This window comes from Pinus tabuliformis, chromosome 3_1 (genome assembly GCF_031772625.1).
Source record: "Pinus tabuliformis cultivar Carrire ecotype Pingquan chromosome 3_1, CPIR1, whole genome shotgun sequence".
In the NCBI taxonomy this organism is placed as follows: domain Eukaryota; kingdom Viridiplantae; phylum Streptophyta; class Pinopsida; order Pinales; family Pinaceae; genus Pinus; species Pinus tabuliformis.
The window spans coordinates 663,201,669-663,219,828 of NC_142301.1; the positions used below are offsets into that span (position 1 = coordinate 663,201,669).

Below are 18,160 nucleotides of genomic sequence, written 5' to 3' on the forward strand. Positions count from 1 at the left end.
CGGATACCTTTGACAGCAGCAAGTTTAGATCGATTTTCCAAATCGAATTTCTACGCAGATGCATATGCTAACCCGATGGCAGATAACTTGAACGCTTTCCGGAAGATTCTTGGCGTATCGGAAATGTATAAACGACAGAATCGTAACCTCCCTGGGCCGGCGGTGAATATATGGTCGATTTTCTGCGTGATGGCCGCTGTTTCGTTTGGAGGATTTCACGCTGGTCGTGGTGACAGTCCAATCCGAGCAGCAACGACAAAATGAATACGATTCCTCGCAGGCCTCACGAATGATGGCGGAGGTCTTTATAAACAGTGTTCGTGGCTGTAGCAACAACGTGGGTCTTTGAAACCCTTTGATATTTCTCAGATATTCCTTGGCTTGCCTGAAAATTTCATACAATAATGCCCACCTTTAGTTTGCTGATCAGATGGATTGAATACGTTCTCCTTTATCCAGCTGGTGCACTGATGCATGAAATAATGCCCATCACAGTGTTAGCACATGTTTTTACAGCCTCAGATCAGAAGTACGTGAGCCTGCAAAACCCTAGGCAGCGCAATGATAACCCTGGAGAACAGAAAACAAGAGCCCGGCAGATATATGCAAAACTTCAAAGTAAAACCCTTCAAAATTAACCTAGAATCACAAAATTTACAGCTCTAGGATAGCCAGATTTAACAATAATTGCAGTGACGTTTTCGAAATATCAGAAAACTTGAATTCTGCTGTGAACAGAAATAAAATCTCTCATGCAAAACAGGAAATAAACTTTAAATGATTAACCCAGGGCCAAAATCAGCTGGGCTCTGCAAAGAAGAGCCTGTGGGAGTCGGCTGGTTCAGCCTAGAACTTCCCCAAACGCCCACAAATATTCTCCAATAAAGGTTTTTTTTGCACAGCTCAAGCCAATGTTGCACACATCGCGATCGGGATTTAATCGGCGCCGGGAAAAAATCGGAAAAATCGTTAAAATCGGGAAAAAATTGGAAAAAATCGTTTGGCACAAAAATATTCATTTTTTTTCATTTTTTTTCAATTTTTTTAATATCTAAACCATCTACAACATAAAATAAATACATTGACACATAAATATGATAAAAAAACTAATATATAAGATGTTCAATATCATTTCTAGCGCTAAAATCACACATAACATTGAATCATGTCCTGAATAGTAAGTCCTGAGTCCCAAGTCCAACTCAGCCTCAAAATATCAACAAAAAATATGATAATGTATCTCATCATGTCATAATGTCATATACAATAAAATGAAAGTCTAATCCTATTGATTTCCTCTGCCCCTCTTGCGAGAATATGGCACAGCTTTCTCTTTCCCTCTAGATGTAGAAGCTGGTGCCTGTGGTGGTGGAAATGGCAGTGGAGTCTGACGTGCTCTAGAAGCTGAAGAACTAGTAGTAGCAGCTACAAGAGGCTGAGGTGGACGGAGACCACGTCCTCTACTGGTGGTAGTGGTAGCCCGGGTAGCCCGGGTAGGCGGTGTCACCTCCTCCTCCTGCTCCTCCAACTCCTCCTCCTCCTGCTCCTGCTCCTGCTCCTGCTCCTCCTCCTCCTCCTCCTCCTCCCCCTCCTCCTCCCCCTCATCCTGCACTAACCAATCCTCAGTGGGATCCATGAGAGGCCTCTCGGTCTCAACCCTCCATTCAGCAGTGGTGTCAATCCCATCCAATGAGATGGCTTCCGTATCAGGTGTCTTCTCTAGTTGTTTCACCCACAATCGAAGATTGTAGTAGACATAGACCATGTCATTAAGTCTATGGGACTCCAACCTGTACAAAGTTCATGAAATAATAAATTAATAATTAATATTATAAAAAAAATATTGTTTAAAACTTTAATGAATTCAAAAATTTATTTGGAAATTTGCAATATTTTAAATGTTTAAGTGTTAACCTATTGCGCTTCTTGTTGTGTATTTTTTCAAATACACTCCAATTGCGCTCACATCCCGAGGAGCTGCATGTTTGGCTGAGGATGCGCACGGCAAGATTTTGCAAAAGGGGTACTCTGCCACCATACATCTTCCACCATGCGTCTACAACAAAATTACAAAGAAAATTTTAAATAAACATAAGAAAAAAATGGAATTTGAAGAAACAATGAAATTTGAAACAAAGTTACAAAGTACATACTACAAACTAAAAAATACCTGGGATTTTAACCGTCCTATCATTGATAGCCATCTCAAAGCCAAATGTGCCACCTGACAACTTATATTGCTCAATTTGTCTAGAGACCTCCATACGTTCTTCTGGAGTTTTCACCATCTTCTGGACACAGGTTAATAATCCTTCCACGACCTCAACATCAAAATTAAACCCACATGCATAAGAAAATGCAGGGTTCAGGAAAAGGCCAGCAGCATGAATGGGACGATGGAGTGTGTTGTTCCATCGCTCATCAATGACCTTCCATAGAAGGAGTTGTCTCTGGAACCCATCATCTCCCTTGTCATCATAGTAGGACCGAATGGCTTCTTTGGCCCTATCCATGGCTTCATACAAATAGCCCATTGCGGGCTTCTCACCATCTACCAACCGAAGAACCTTTACCAAAGGTTCTGTGACAGCGCACACCTCCTGCACTCCCGCCCAGAAGTCTTCTTGGTATGAAACAAGTCTGCAGACGGCCTCTCCTTCTGGTTTGCGGCTCATTGGCGAAGAACGCCACTCCTCTGAAACAAACATTCTCTTCAAATCCCACATAGAATTCAAGAGGGATTGAAGAGATATGAAACTCGTCGCAAACCGTGTAATGGCGGGGCGCACCAACTCTTTGTTGTTGGTGCATTTTCTCATCAAGCTAAGCACAGATGTGTGATTGTAAATAAATTTTGTGATGGTTTTTGATGAGTCAACAGCCTCTTTGACAAAGGGAATTTTCCCTATGTCCTCTAACATCAAATCAATACAATGGGCAGCACAAGGTGTCCAAAATAAAGTAGGATGCCTGTCCATAAGCAATCTACCAGCAGCAACATAATTTGCAGCGTTGTCCGTTATGACTTGGACAACATTTTCTGCACCCACCTCCAAAATAAACACATCCAGCAAATCACATAAATTTTTTGCATCTTTGATTTGATGAGTTGCATCAACAGATTTGATAAACATAGTCCCCAAGGGACAACTAACCAAGAAGTTTATAAGGGTTCTCCCCTTTTGGTCAGTCCAACCATCTGACATAACAGTGCATCCTGTTTGTGCCCATGATGCCCTAAAATCCTCCAATCTTTGGGTGCAGTCACGCTTTTCATCTTGAAGAAGCCGGCCTCTGAAATCATGAAGAGAAGGGAGTTTGTACCCCGGGCCAACACTGGCAACAGCATCAAGAGTAGGTTGGAAAAATGGATTATTCCTTATAATGCTGAAAGGAATATCACTCCAGAGGAGAAATTTTGTCATCAACTTGTCAGCTTTTTCTTTTTCAGTTCTTTTCATCATTGAACCGATAGTTGGTTGTGAACCAGGTGTGGTTCGAGGAACAAAATATGATGATGCAGCAAACGGATTGACTGACGCTGCAGTAGAACCTGTGCCACTTGGCCCACTTCCTTCAACTGACCTTCTTAGTTGCCTTTTGAGTTCTTCTTTGGCGTCTCTAGTGTGCTCTAATTCTCCCAATGCTCTCATGGCTTTTTGGATAATTTCAGCATTTGTCTTTAGACAGGGCCCCACATCACGTCCAGGGATTTGTGCAAGGTGGAACTTCAACCTGTACACCCCCCCGAATATTTCCTTTCCACACAACTTGCAAATCAAGTTTTGTCTATCATTCGGAGTTTTAGGGTCACCATATTCCCAGAAAGGATCCAATTTCCTTGGCATGTTTGTTTTTGAATTTTGAATTTGCAAACCTATGGAAAAATAAGGATTAGGAAATAGGAATTTAGGATTACATAAATGATAATAGTAAATAGTAAATACAAATTACAATTTAGCATTTGCAAAATTACAAGCTAATTATTTCCAAAATCCCAATTTGAATTTCTAAACCCAAAAAACAATGAAAAATAAAAAAAATAAACAATGTTTAAAGAAAATGAGAAAATAAAAATCAAAAATTGGTTCTCATAGTCATAACAAATAACCCATCCCAAATCAATGAAAAATTTCTAAAAATTCTTTAAAAACAATGAAAAACAAAGTTTTTAGAGAACCAAAACAAAAAAAAATTAATCTACATACCTGGTTTATGGACAAATTCGCGATCTTGGCTTGGATTCCTCCTAAAATCGGCTCCCACAAGCGACGGCAACCCTCTCCCTCCCTTCTTCTCCTTCTCCTCCTTCTCCTCCGCGGCGGACTGCTGAATGAATAAACAAAAAATCGATTTTACATATAAAACCCCCGCTGCCCGCGCCTCCCGCGATTTTTTCCTTAAAAATCGCGATTTTTTCGAAAAAATCGCGATTTTTTAAAAAATCGCGATTTTTTCGATAAAAATCGTTAAAAAAAATTTCCGCCGATTTTTTGGATAAAAATCGCGATTTGAATCGGCATTTTGAAAAAATCGCGATTTTCCGATTTTATCGCGATTAAATCGCGATGTGTGCAACACTGGCTCAAGCAACCATCAGTAAAGAGAGCAAGAATGCTGCAAGATCTCAGAAAGTAATGGAGATACCTGCCATTACTTCAGAAACCCTAACAACACTCAAACCCTAGCAAGTGAACAAGATACCTGTGCTCACAATACTCTAAAAACAAGCTATTATTAATGGCTGAAAAATGAAATATGCAGAAAATTAAACATCTCACAGCACTTCCAGAGAGTAACACCAGCAAGATTTGGACCCCAAAGTCTTCTTTTATTAACCAGAAACCAGATTACAAGAGAGCTTTTTCAGTACAAGACTCACAGATCCAATGATCTGAAAATGACCCCTAGCACCCTATTTAAAGGAAATGATCCCAACGGCTAGTTCGAGTGATCCATGTCGAAATGATCTCGACCGTCGATGAGGATCAAGACATCTCTTAATCTCATTCGTCGAAATTGTTAACTTATTATTAAAAATAATATTTTGCATGTATGCACTCAAAATATTATTATTTTATTATTTAGGGTTTTTGCTTTATTTTATAATTTTTTATTATTTTATTTTTTTAATTTTTTAATTTTTTAATTTTTATTTATTTTATTATTTTATTTATTTTCTTAAATGGATCATCGAACTAAGCCTTTGGAAACATCACCTAGGACCTGTGACTTAGGACTCATGAAGGGTTTAAAACATTTTCCAACCCTCAAGACACATTACATCATGACTTTTACAATTTACATCTTAAGGGGAAAACCCCTTTATCATAGACCCTCATAAATCACCCAGTTTCTAGGACACAACTATAATCTAGCAGATTAACACACTAGGATTCTCCTAAAGTTCTAATAACAAAATGCATCTCGGCTTTGGGGTCAGGCTGAAGGAAAACTCTGCCGATCATAGATCGGTGAGACGAAAAACCTTTCGGGACGTAGATTATCATTAGAAAGTTAGGTCCACCTAGGCAATTTTACATAAACGACTCATATCTGCTAAGATTATTTACAATTCATACATGCAGACTGGGTTTACAATTAAAATGATCAAGCTGCTGATGACTGCAAGATGGCACGGACACGTCGATCAGGTGCTGCCCCTTTTTGCAAAAAAAAGGGGGGGTGCTGCATGGGTAGTTGACCAGTAGTGGTCAACACTACCCATATTCTTAACTGATTTTATAGAACCCTAGACAGGTTCTCCGGAAAACCCTAAACTAAGGGTATGCTAACAATGTGTGAAACCCTAGCCTACTTAGGGTGATTGTGAAATGCTATTTGAAGTTCTTGTTGATGATGTCATGTTTGGGATTTCGATATGATCATGAAATCTTAACTTGTTAAGGTTGAAAGATGTTTGTCTGAGATCTCAAACTTTTGAAGTTTTGGAATAGTAGGGTTTGCTTTACTAAGTTATGAAACCCTAGATCTTTAGGGTTTGGTTAGCCTATAAGCAAAACCTTTGTTATAAAGTAAGATCTTAGGAATGAAGCCCTAGATATACATACACACACACACACACACACACACACACATATATATATATATATACATTTGGTTGAAACCCTCGCTTGGTTTAGGTTAGTATATGTCTAATGTATTAATGTTGTCTGAAATATGATATGCTTATGCATGATAACAAATTCCTAGATATCTGTGTTGACCTAATTATTGATGGTCATGAGTCTCAGGGTTTAATATAAGTCCTTGTCTGAGATTCTAGGATGATGATATTTGGAAATCTAGGGTTTTGCAGTTAAATCCTAGTATTTGTCAAATTCTCTAGTATTTGTGATATGACAATTGGAGATCTATTTATATAATGATTGTTGAGATTGTGAAAATGAAATTCTAGGGTTTTGCAGTTAAACCTTAGTCGAAGTAAATTTCTCTGATGGCAATGTGATAATTTGAGATTTGTGTAAGATTGTTGAAATCTGAGTTTTAGTTGTGATTGATGGTTAATTGAAAAATCTAGGGTTTGCAACTAACCCTAGTGCAAGCTGGTCATGTTTATGACTAAGCTGTGATTGGTTTTGATTGATTCTTTTGTATGAAATCTAGGATTTGTATGAAACCCTAGTAGAAAATCTAACATATGAATTCTGAAAGTTGTTAGATGCCTTGTAGATCTATATTTGTTTGAATTGTCTCTAGGGTTTGTTATATGTTGTAGAAGTAGAAGGGTATATCATACCTTTGAAAGAAACATTGAAACCCTAGATGGAATGAAAGTTGTTATGAAGTAGTCTAGGGTTTATGACAAAGTCCCTGGCAAGATGTTGAAGAATATATGTCTCTTGAGTTTGGGTATATGATATGTATAAAGTTGAAATGCTTCCATGATTCTGATATGGCTAATTTCATGCTTCTGTAGATTTGGTTGTACTTGCTATATAAGTTGTGCAGGTACACAATCTTCAATATGGTGAAGATGTTCGTTGATGTGATAAGCATGATGAGGATAATGATAACTCTGATGAAATGGGTGGAAGCCACGAAAAATTCTCTGATGACATAAAGAAGAAGTATATCTCCCTAGAATAAGAGAGAGCTTGAATGAAAGGAATCACCCTAGGATAAGAGGATGTACAAGAATGATTAGATCCTTTTTGATTAAGATGGAGTGACAAATATGGTTCGCTACTTCCTGTGTCATGCACTAGAACAATTAGTGAAGGCCATGGGTGAGAGAAGGAAGTTGAAGAATGAATTTCGGAGGATATGTTGCTGCATGAGAAGTAGGAAAGGAAAGTGTATGATTGAGGAATCTTCTATCGAAAATTCGATTGATAGCCCTACTATGAAAATTTGAGAAGCAACATCAAGTTTTCTGGAAGACCCTAGAGGTTTGTATTTGATTATGTACATATGAAAGTATATTATTGATTGGGGTTGTGTTTGTATAGGTGAATCTCTCGAAGATTTTGATAGCATGCTGGTTACTAATCAGTTTGATTGGGAGAGATTGGTCATCCTTGATTTGTTGGATCAAAGAGTGTTGAGGCTTTGTGAGTGAAGCATTGCCTGGGAGGACATCTGGCCAACACGTTGTGTTGATGTCTAGGTCCTGAAGTTGGAAAGGTGGTGTTGATTATAGAGCTCCGTTTTTGGATACACACCTGGATCATTGGGTTAGTGGTTAGCAAGTAAGCTTGATGGTACCTAGAAGGGTTGAAAGCTTGAGTCCACCTTATTCCCAATTGGATAGATTACCCTGGTTAGGAATCTAGTCTGTGGCATTGCAGTGCCTAAATTGTTGAGAGACTAATGGATAGATTGCCCTGTGAAAATTCGGTGACCCCGAATCCAATTGCAACAACTGATTAAGTTTCTTCTATTTGTTAAATAACTTGAACAAATTATTTACTGTATGCTACGGTAAATATCGAAACTAATACACTACAACCTTCACAAATACAATACTAAGGAAGAAAAAAACACTGGAAGAATAGATGCACACACACATATACACCGTTATTGGACTAGTCCCTGGAAATACCCTGCTTGGGAAAACCGGTGCAACAACTGAGGGCTTGATTATTATGCAGTAGTAAATCTGAGTACAAGACTATGGATGCTCAAATCTAGCAATCCATGCAGAGAAAATAATTGACAAATGTCTAGTGAGGAAAATCTTGTTGAAATTTGGTACCGGAGGACAGGTGGTTCCTTAAGGCTTTGATCTTTGGCCTAGGGAAAAGTGTCCAAAAGAATTTAATTTTTCTCCTAAAGTGACTTTATAATTTTTTATAAAGTTAAATCTAATTTGAAAGTGACTTTAAGTGATAAAGTTACTAAGTCTAATTTTAAAGTGACTTTTATAAAGTCAATGAAAAATTAGAAAGGAAAAGTGACTTTGGAAATAAATGACAAGTGGGTCTTTATTAAAGTGGGGTGAATTAAAAAATAGAAAGTGAGATTTAAATGAGCATTTAATCTCAGCCATTGATCTAAATCTATTTCAGCCATTGGATTTAGGGATCACCCAAAAGTCATTTAGGGTTGGGTTAAGGGAGGAAAAGGAGGAAAAGATCATTCATTCTTTCATGAGCAGATTGGGAGAAGGAGAGCAAGAGAGCAAGGGAGATTTCTGGACAAGGAGGAGAAAGAGGCAGCAGTTTGGCACACATACCAAGGCAACACTTCAGCAAATCCGTACAGCTCAAAGAACAAGCAGAAAAAGGCAGATTTTTGTGAGCAAAACAGTGAAAAATTGATTTTCAGCACGAATATCGAGGAGGCGATTTTCTGCACAGTTTTCGAGGTCTGTCCGTACAAGTCCGTACGGCCGTCCGTACGTCCGTACAGCTCGTACAACATTTTCAGATTGTCTGTTGGGCTGAAAACAGATAAGTTTTGCTTGCTGGAAATTTCTGTTTTTGCTGAAATTTATTTGCTGAAAATTTTCTCACTGTAAAAGGCATTTTCCAGAAATAAAGAAGAGCTCTCAAACTGGTTTTCCCCAAGAGTTGTAGGGGGTTTTTCCAGGGTCAAGTTGACCAAAAATCTCAGTGTTTAAATGTGTTTTAATGGCTGTTTATGATTGCTGATTTTTATTTCTGCAATTTCCAGCATTCTGTAAAATTTCCAGAATTTGTGTTTTCAGCAATATTTATTTTTTCAGCTTGTTAAATGTATGGTTATGGGAATGGGCATTTAACTACATGGGAGAAATAAGGTGAAACTGAAAACCGGGGTGGGAAAACAGAGATTTTTACATGGTATCAAAGCTTGAGTGCTGAAGGGCAGTTTGGGACAACAAAAGGAAAAAAAATTACAGCTGCTGATTTTTCACTTAGAAAATTCCAGCAAGCTGATTTTTTCATAGACAACAGTTTTATCTTTACCACAGCAGTGCTATTTTTCAGTTTTAGGATAGCAGGATGTCATTGGGATTGAGGGTGGAGGATAGGTTGGATGGGCATACAAATTACAGCGTTTGGAAGGAGAGAATGCAGAGTATCTTTGAGGAGGCAGAGGTCTGGGATATCATGGTGCATACAGCACAACACCCTGTTGTTGTGCCTACTGATGCTACTCAGTTGACAGCTTATAATCGAAAAAACAACAAGGGTAAGAGGCTGATTCTAGACGGAATCAAAGACCATTGCATTCCTCATGTGAGAGGAAAGAGCAATGCCCATGAGATGTGGACAGCATTGTCCAATCTCTACCAGAGTACCAATGAGAACCGGAAGATGGTCCTGAAGGAGAAGCTGAAGAACATTAAGATGGGTAATGATAGTGCAGCTGGATATCTCACAAAGATTACCAATGTGAGAGATGAGTTGGCAGCGATTGGAGAGGCCATTCCACCCACTGAGTTGGTGCGGATTGCAGTGAATGGCCTCCCCCGTTCATGGTTGAACTTTGCTGATGGGGTTTGTGCACGTGAGACCCTTCCCACATGGGAGAGGTTTTGGGATGATTGCATTCAGACAGAGATCAGGAAAGGACAGCTTGGGGCAGCCAAGCCAGTTGAGCAGGATGAGGACGTAGCACTGGTGGCAGGAGGCAAGAAAGGCAAAGGGAAGAAGCAGGCTTCCACAAGCGGTGGTGGGGGCAAAGGCAAAGGTAAAGGTAAACAGGGGAACACACAGAAGGACTATTCCAAGGTGAAGTGTTGGAATTGTCAGAAGATGGGACACTATGCAGTTGTGTGTCCGGAGAAGAAGAAGAAGAAGGGGAAGAACCAGGACGTGGCAGCTTCAGCAGAGATTGAGGACTTTGCAGGTCGTTTTGACCGGGAGTTTGCGTTCACTACATGTGAGTCCTCTAGTGCAGGATCACCTGCCACACAGGTTCAGAGGAAGCATGCTTTTCCCTCGATTAGCGGAGCATCTTCAGGTATCTGGTATGTGGACAGTGGGGCTTCACGTCACATGACAGGAGTTCGTGAGTACTTCTCAGAGCTTTCAGAGAGTGGCATTGATATAGAGGTAGTACTCGGTGATGACAGAGTTGTTAGAGCAGTCGGGGTGGGGACATTGACATTTCAGAGGGAGTCCAAACCTCCCTTGAAAGTGTCAGATGTTCTTTATGTGCCAGGGATGAGGAAGAACCTCATATCCGTCTCAGCTTTGGAGGACAGAGGATATGAGGTACTATTCAGGGGAGGACAGGTGTTGATGTATCCCAGGGGCACTCCAGCTGATTCAGCTAGAGTGATAGGTGTACGCCATGCAAAGGTGTACAAGTTTGCATTCCAGCCCCTTTTGGCATTGAGCAGTAGTACCGACAGCAGAGCTAGCAGTTCTGAGCTGTGTGAGATTTGGCACCGCAGGATGGGACACATGTATCATGGAGCCTTGAGGACATTGCGGGAGATCACTACAGGTGTGCCATATTTCAGTACTGATCACTTTGATACTTGCAGAGGTTGTGCGATGGGCAAGTTTGCCAAATCCCCTTTTCCCAGCAGTGACAGCAGAGCGACTGGGATACTTGATTTGATTCATTCCGATGTGAGCGGTCAAATGTCTCATGTTTCCTTGAGTGGATATGAGTACTATGTCTTATTCATTGATGATCACTCCAGGAGGACCTGGATTTATTTCTTGAAGACCAAGAGTGAGGTCTTCAAGCGATTTCAGGAGTTTAGAGCTCTTGTGGAGACACAGACAGGTCAGAAGATCAAGTCCCTGAGGTCGGACAATGGAGGAGAGTACATCCTTGGAGAGTTTGTTGATTATTGTGCAGAGGCAGGCATTAGGAGGGAGTTCACTGTTCCCTACAACCCCTAACAGAACGGGGTTGCGGAGAGGAAGAACAGATCCATCATAGGGGCTGCCAAAGCTATGTTACATGATCAGGGGTTGCCATTGTTCTTGTGGGCAGAGGCCTGCAACACAGCTGTTTACTTGCAGAATAGGAGTCCGCATCGTGCCTTGGGGCACATGATTCCGGAGGAGGCTTTCTCTGGGAAGAAGCCTGATCTTGGTCATCTTCATATCTTTGGATGCATTGCATACTCCTATATACCCAAGGAGAAGAGGACCAAACTAGAGCCCAACGCAGAGAAGGGTATCTTTGTGGGCTACAGTGAGACCTCAAAGGCCTTTCGGATTTACATTCCTGCACAGAGGAGAGTTGTTGTCAGACGGGATGCGAAGTTCGAGGAGGACAGGGCCTTTAGGAGGTCACGGGAGTTAGAGTATCTGGATCAGCCAGACCCTCAGCAGCAGTTGAGTCAGTCGCAGGGATCCAGTGGGCAGGGATCAGGAGGTACATCTATGAGGATGTCAGGTCCATCAGTGAGCAGTGGCTCGCCGAGCCAGAGGGGTGGTGCTGCGGGCAGCATGCAAAGCAGTTCACAGAGCAGTTCACTAGGGAGTCCACTGATGGACAGTTCACACGGTACCTCAGCTTCTACAGGTTCAGGTGCAGGCAGGAGGACAGCAGACAGACAGTCAGGAGTTTAGGCTACTGATGGTGATGAGGAGGAGGAGTTTCATTCTCCTATGGGAGAAGCATGCTCAGGGAAGAGGAAGCCCAAGTGGCTTCAGGACACCTTGAGAGATACCACATCTGTTGCTGAGCCGAAGAGGCTGGTCAGAGAGAGTAGACCACCTGAGAGGTTTTGTAGCTATATGGCGATGGTTACCAGCATCCTTGATGCTGAGCCTTCTAGCTATGAGGAGGCAGCTAGCCAACAGGTCTGGAGAGAGGCCATGCAGGAGGAGTATTCTTCTATCATGAAGAATGATGTTTGGGAGGTGGTGCCGAGGCCTGAGGGCAAATCCGTGGTTACTTCCAGATGGATTTACAAGGTAAAGCATGCTGCAGATGGTAGCATTGAGAAATTCAAAGCGAGGTTTGTGGCTAGAGGGTTCTCTCAGGTAAAGGGAGTTGATTATGAGGAGACCTTCGCTCCCGTGGCTCGATATACTTCGATCCGCTCCATTATATCGATAGTAGCAGAGATGGGTTGGAAGATCCACCAGATGGATGTGAAGACCGCATTTCTCAATGGCTTCATACAGGAGGAGGTGTACATTGAGCAGCCACAGGGCTTTGAGGTGCATGGGAAGGAGTCCCATGTGTGCAGATTGAAGAAGGCCCTTTATGGCCTGAAGCAAGCTCCCAGAGCTTGGTACTCCAGGATAGATACATACTTGCAGGGGATGGGTTTCACAAAGAGTGAGGCAGATCCAAACCTTTACTTTATTGTGATTGGTGATGAGCCTCTCATTCTGGTGCTGTATGTGGATGACTTGGTCATTACAGGTGCAGAGAGACTCATAGAGCACTGCAAGAGAGATCTTGCGGCGGAGTTTGAGATGAAGGACATCGGCTTGATGCATTACTTTTTGGGTTTGGAGGTGTGGCAGGAGGAGGGGCATTTCTTCCTGGGGTAGGGGAAGTATATTGTGGACATCCCTAGCAGATTCCACATGGAGGATTGTAGACCCATGTCGACACCGATGATCACCAACTGGAAGAAGCTTCATGCTTCGGATTCCGAGTTGGTGGATCCCACATTGTACAGGGAGCTGATTGGTTCCTTGATGTATTTGGTCAACACTAGACCAGATATCTGTTTTGCAATCAACACGATGACTCAGTTTATGTGTGAGCCTAGGAAGGTTCACTGGGTGGCTGCAAAACACATTTTGCGGTACTTGCAGGGGACAATGGATTATGGTCTGGACTATAGGCAGGGAGATGGAGTGAGATTGGCAGGATACACTGATTCTGATTGGGCAGGTTGTGCTTCTGATAGGAAGAGCACTTCAGGGTGTTGTTTTGGGTTGGGTTCAGCAGTAGTGTCATGGTTCAGCCGGAAGCAACAGTCAATAGCACTGAGTTCAGTGTAAGTAGAGTATATGGCAGCCAGTCTAGCTAGTTGTGAGGCCATCTGGCTTCGCAAGATGTTGTTTGGCTTATTTGGTCAGCCGTTGAGACCTTCAGTGATTTACTATGATAATCAGAGTTGCATTAAACTCACGGAGAATCCAGTATTTCATGACAGGTCAAAGCATATCGGGATCAGATATCATTTCATCAGAGACTATGATCGGAAGGGAGCTGTGAAACTTGAGTATATTTCCACTGATGAGCAGGTTGCAGATATTCTTACCAAAGCCTTACCACGGGGCAAGCATGTCTACTTCAGAGACAAGATGGGTGTGGTGAGGAACACCTACCTCGGTAAGAGGGAGTGTTGAAATTTGGTACCGGAGGACAGGTGGTTCCCTAAGGCTTTGATCTTTGCCTAGGGAAAAGTGTCCAAAAGAATTTAATTTTTCTCCTAAACTGACTTTATAATTTTTTATAAAGTTAAATCTAATTTGAAAGTGACTTTAAGTGATAAAGTTACTAAGTCTAATTTTAAAGTGACTTTTATAAAGTCAATGAAAAATTAGAAAGGAAAAGTGACTTTGGAAATAAATGACTAAGTGGGTCTTTATTAAAGTGGGGTGAATTAAAAAATAGAAAGTGAGATTTAAATGAGCATTTAATCTCAGCCATTGATCTAAATCTATTTCAGCCATTGGATTTAGGGATCACCCAAAAGTCATTTAGGGTTGGGTTAAGGGAGGAAAATGAGGAAAAGATCATTCATTCTTTCATGAGCAGATTGGGAGAAGGAGAGCAAGAGAGCAAGGGAGATTTCTGGACAAGGAGGAGAAAGAGGCAGCAGTTTGGCACACATACCAAGGCAGCACTTCAGCAAATCCGTACAGCTCAAAGAACAAGCAGAAAAAGGCAGATTTTTGTGAGCAAAACAGTGAAAAATTGATTTTCAGCACGAATATCGAGGAGGCGATTTTCTGCACAGTTTTCGAGGTCTGTCCGTACAAGTCCGTACGGCCGTCCGTACAGTCCGTACGTCCGTACGGTCCGTACAGCTCGTACAACATTTTCAGATTGTCTGTTGGGCTGAAAACAGATAAGTTTTGCTTGCTGGAAATTTCTGTTTTGCTGAAAATTTTCTCACTGTAAAAGGCATTTTCCAGAAATAAAGAAGAGCTCTCAAACTGGTTTTCCCCAAGAGTTGTAGGGGGTTTTTCCAGGGTCAAGTTGACCAAAAATCTCAGTGTTTAAATGTGTTTTAATGGCTGTTTATGATTGCTGATTTTTATTTCTGCAATTTCCAGCATTCTGTAAAATTTCCAGAATTTGTGTTTTCAGCAATATTTACTTTTTTAGCTTGTTAAATGTATGGTTATGGGAATGGGCATTTAACTACATGGGAGGAATAAGGTGAAACTGAAAACCGGGGTGGGAAAACAGAGATTTTTACAAATCTCACTTCTATCGGTGCTCCAACACTGACCTTAGCTCAAGATGAGTTTCCCCTTGCTGCCTCTGCCCTGCCTTTGCGTTAACCTACGCAGATCTGCATCAGCCTGCTGGGACCACCGTCTCTTTCACACTGTTGATCAACTGCTGCTTTGGAAACTCGATCTTCTGGCTCTCTGGGCCCCCACTCCGACTCTTGCCTATGAAACTTGACTTCTCAGCAAATACGGATCTCCCTCTGAAGCTTTCGCTGCCTCTCTACACTACATCAGTTTCTTTGTGGAGTACGTTGTCTCTTTGCTGTGAACTCACTGGACTGGAAAACTTCCATCCGGCCTTACTATCCCTACCCCTCTCTCACTGCTTCGAAACTACTGAATCACTCCAACAACTGATTGCTGCTACTTTGGAGTTCGATTTCCCAGCAATATCGCATTCCTTGTTGCTCATGTGTGTTCTCCAACCCCCATCGAATTTCTTCTTATAATCTCTCATTGAGTCTTCAAAGACCAAGATTAAAACGTAATCGATGGCTAAGGTTAACTAGAAATCGATCCATGTCTTCTTCTAGAAGATTCTCACCGTAACTTAATTAATACCCTTTAATTAACCAGATTTCCGAAGTTTAGACTTAGGAATCATTTAAAAAAGTTAATTATTTTAATTAAGTCGCCTCTAGGTGAAATGTCCAGAAACGATTTCTGGGTTTTGGAGAATACACGCATTCTAGCATCTCTACAAAGTTTCGTGGCTAGAAGACATCCTATACTACAAAAATCAACACTCCCTCTTAGCGAGAAATGTGTTCTAGTGCTGCAACCCACTAAAGCAACACCCTATCTCTGTAACACCTCCTCTTACGGTACTGATGTCTGGCTCCACTGCCCACCAACTACTATGCAACTCTAATATACACTGCATCCGTGTTGTTGCTGGCTCTGCTGAACTGCTGCTAACACTTCTACTGCACTGCAACTCTCTCTCTAATTGTTGCTACTGCAACTGCAACAACTGCAACGGAAAAACATCCAAAATACTGAACCAACTATGGTCAGTATGATGCATTTGTCACCGAGTCCTGATTGCTGCTAGACTCTGTGCTGTCATTGAAGCCTCTACGCTGTTGCTGACTCTGCTCTTTGCAAGTTGGACTGCTACCAACTTTGCATTGCACTGCTTATTATCTGAGTGCTACTAGCTACTGCATCTGTCACTCTGGCCCCTGACTGCACCAATTGCCACTCGTCCATCCTGCTACTGCATGTTATGGGCTCCCGTAGCAAGGTACTGATTCATGAGGTGGAGCTCGTCCATCTTGTAGCACTATGGGGCTACAAAACCAAATCATCCCACCTCACCCCTGGAGGTATATCTGTGATCATGGCAAACTCTTCTTGCAATCTGGAGGACAATCTATTGATCTGTGCAAATGCAGCCTGTTGATCTTGCTTCCCATCTTTGTCCTTCTTTCTAAGAGGACATTGAGTGCTGTAGGGGCCAAGCTTGCCACATCTGAAGCATTTCACCTTGGAGATGTCCTTCTTCCTCCTGCGTTGCTCCCACTGCCCCTGCGATGCGAAAGCTGCATTCTACTCTTCCTTCACTTGCTTCATCCCACTGTTGCTGCTGCTACCACTGATGGTGGCCTTCACCAAATCTCGCCTCATCTCCTCCTGCTCCATATCACCCCGCATACGATCCAAATTTGGCAGTTTTTCTTTGCCCAGGATAATTGGGATGAAAACTTGCCATTCTTCGGAAACGCTATTCAGAGCTAATTGCACTAATTCTGTAGGCTGGGGCGCTAACCCTACTGAAGACAGCTTGTCTCGGACATCCTGAAGCGTAGTAAGGAAGGGGTCTATATGCTCCCCTTTTTGCATCCTCGTGCATCTCAACTTCTCCTCAAGATACATCTTCCGTTGCTCGAAAGATCCTTCGTACAACGTAGCTAGTGCTTCCCACATCTGTCAGGCATTATCTTTGCCAGCTATGTGAGATACCACGTGATCTTGAACCCCATCGAGGATCAACCTCTTAGCTTTTGCCATCTCCTTCTTGTATTTCTTAAGCGGATTTGGATCTGCGACTATAACTACCACACTATTGATGTAAGTCTTGAGATCATGTTCACCTGGAAGGCAGGAAATTCTAGCCTTCTAGATCACATAATTGGAGGCTCCCTCCAACCGATCTTGATCTCTCAACCCTGCTGATGCCATCTCTTTGAAAGATTTCGAACTCCTCCTCTACTTTGCGCAGTTGCTGCCTAGCCATTCGCACTCTCTTCTGGAGTGAGAAATTCTACAGACAACTACTGTTGCTCTACTGGGAAAATGTGAACTTCTTGGTTAGAAGTCCCCTGAGGAAAGAATTCCCTTAGTGTGTGCTCTTCCTTCCTCCTAACACTATTTTGCACTAGCAAACTGCTGTAAAATAACTACGTCCTAGTTGAAGATCTGCTTTGCAAGGAAACTGTTGCTACCTTCTGCCTCTGGTAAGATTTGATTTGGAAAATCTAGTTTCTCTGTTGACTCACTCAGTGAAATAAACCTTTACTCAAAACTCGACCCTTTTGGTCCAAGGACTGCGCTGCCTCTGGGGTTTCGAATTGTTGCCTATGTAGAAATTCGAACCTCCTTCTCCTCTCTTGATACTGAGCTCTTCGGCTTACGATTTGTGCTCCGATACCATGTGAAAATTCGGTGACCTCGAATCCTACGGCATAACTGATTAAGTTTCTTCTATTTGTTAAATAACTTGAACAAATTATCTACTGTATGCTATGGTAAATATCGAAACTAATACACTGCAGCCTTCACAAATACAATAATGTGGAAAAAAAAAACACTGGAAGAATAGATGCACACACACATATACACCGTTATTTTTGGACTAAAGTCCTTGGAAATACTCAACTTCGGAAAACCGATGTAGCAACTGAGGGTTTGATTATTATGCAATAGTAAATCTAAGTACAAGACTATGGATGCTCAAATCTAGCAATCCATGCAGAGAAAATAACTGACAAATGTATAGTGAGGAAAATCTCACTTCTACCGGTGCTCCGACACTGACCTTAGCTCAAGATGAGTTGCCCCTTGCTGCCTCTGCGCTACCTCTGTGTCTGCTTGCTGGAACCAACGTCTCTCTCACACTGCTGATGAACTATTGCTTTGGAAACTTGATCTTCTAGCTCTCCGGGTTCCCACTCCAGCTCCTGCCTCTGAAACTTGACTTCTCCTCAACAAATACGAATCTTCCTCTGAAGCTCTGCCTCTCTGCACTGTGTCAACCTCTCTGTGGACTACGATGTCTCTTTGTTATGCATTCACCGAACTAGAAAACT

The 18,160-nt window shown here is 41.9% G+C and overlaps 2 protein-coding genes across 7 annotated transcripts in view; one reads left to right on the forward strand and one right to left on the reverse strand.

The window, feature by feature from the left end:
- The window catches only part of LOC149188853 (plasma membrane, autoregulation-binding site, misato segment II, myosin-like, tubulin/FtsZ protein), a 303,802-nt gene that overhangs the window by 172,656 nt on the left and 112,986 nt on the right, over positions 1-18,160 (forward strand). The window lies entirely within an intron of this gene.
- Positions 1,096-3,026, reverse strand: LOC149188855 (uncharacterized). The gene is made up of 3 exons (XM_089411711.1): positions 2,171-3,026; positions 1,915-2,056; positions 1,096-1,790 (listed from the first exon to the last, which is right to left on the reverse strand). Exons 1-3 carry the CDS (start codon positions 2,976-2,978, stop codon positions 1,286-1,288), a joined length of 1,455 nt encoding a protein of 484 aa, XP_089267837.1. The 5' UTR covers positions 2,979-3,026; the 3' UTR covers positions 1,096-1,285.

What these genes read in the sequence shown, in the direction of transcription:
- LOC149188855 (XM_089411711.1), bottom strand. Translation starts at nt 2,978, where the DNA reads ATGGACAGGCATCCTACTTTATTTTGGACACCTTGTGCTGCCCATTGT. An exon ending in TAGGACGGTTAAAATCCCAG is followed by an intron (nt 2,057 to 2,170) that starts GTATTTTTTAGT and finishes ATTTTGTTGTAG; the next exon opens with ACGCATGGTGGAAGATGTAT. An exon ending in CACAACAAGAAGCGCAATAG is followed by an intron (nt 1,791 to 1,914) that starts GTTAACACTTAA and finishes AACTTTGTACAG; the next exon opens with GTTGGAGTCCCATAGACTTA.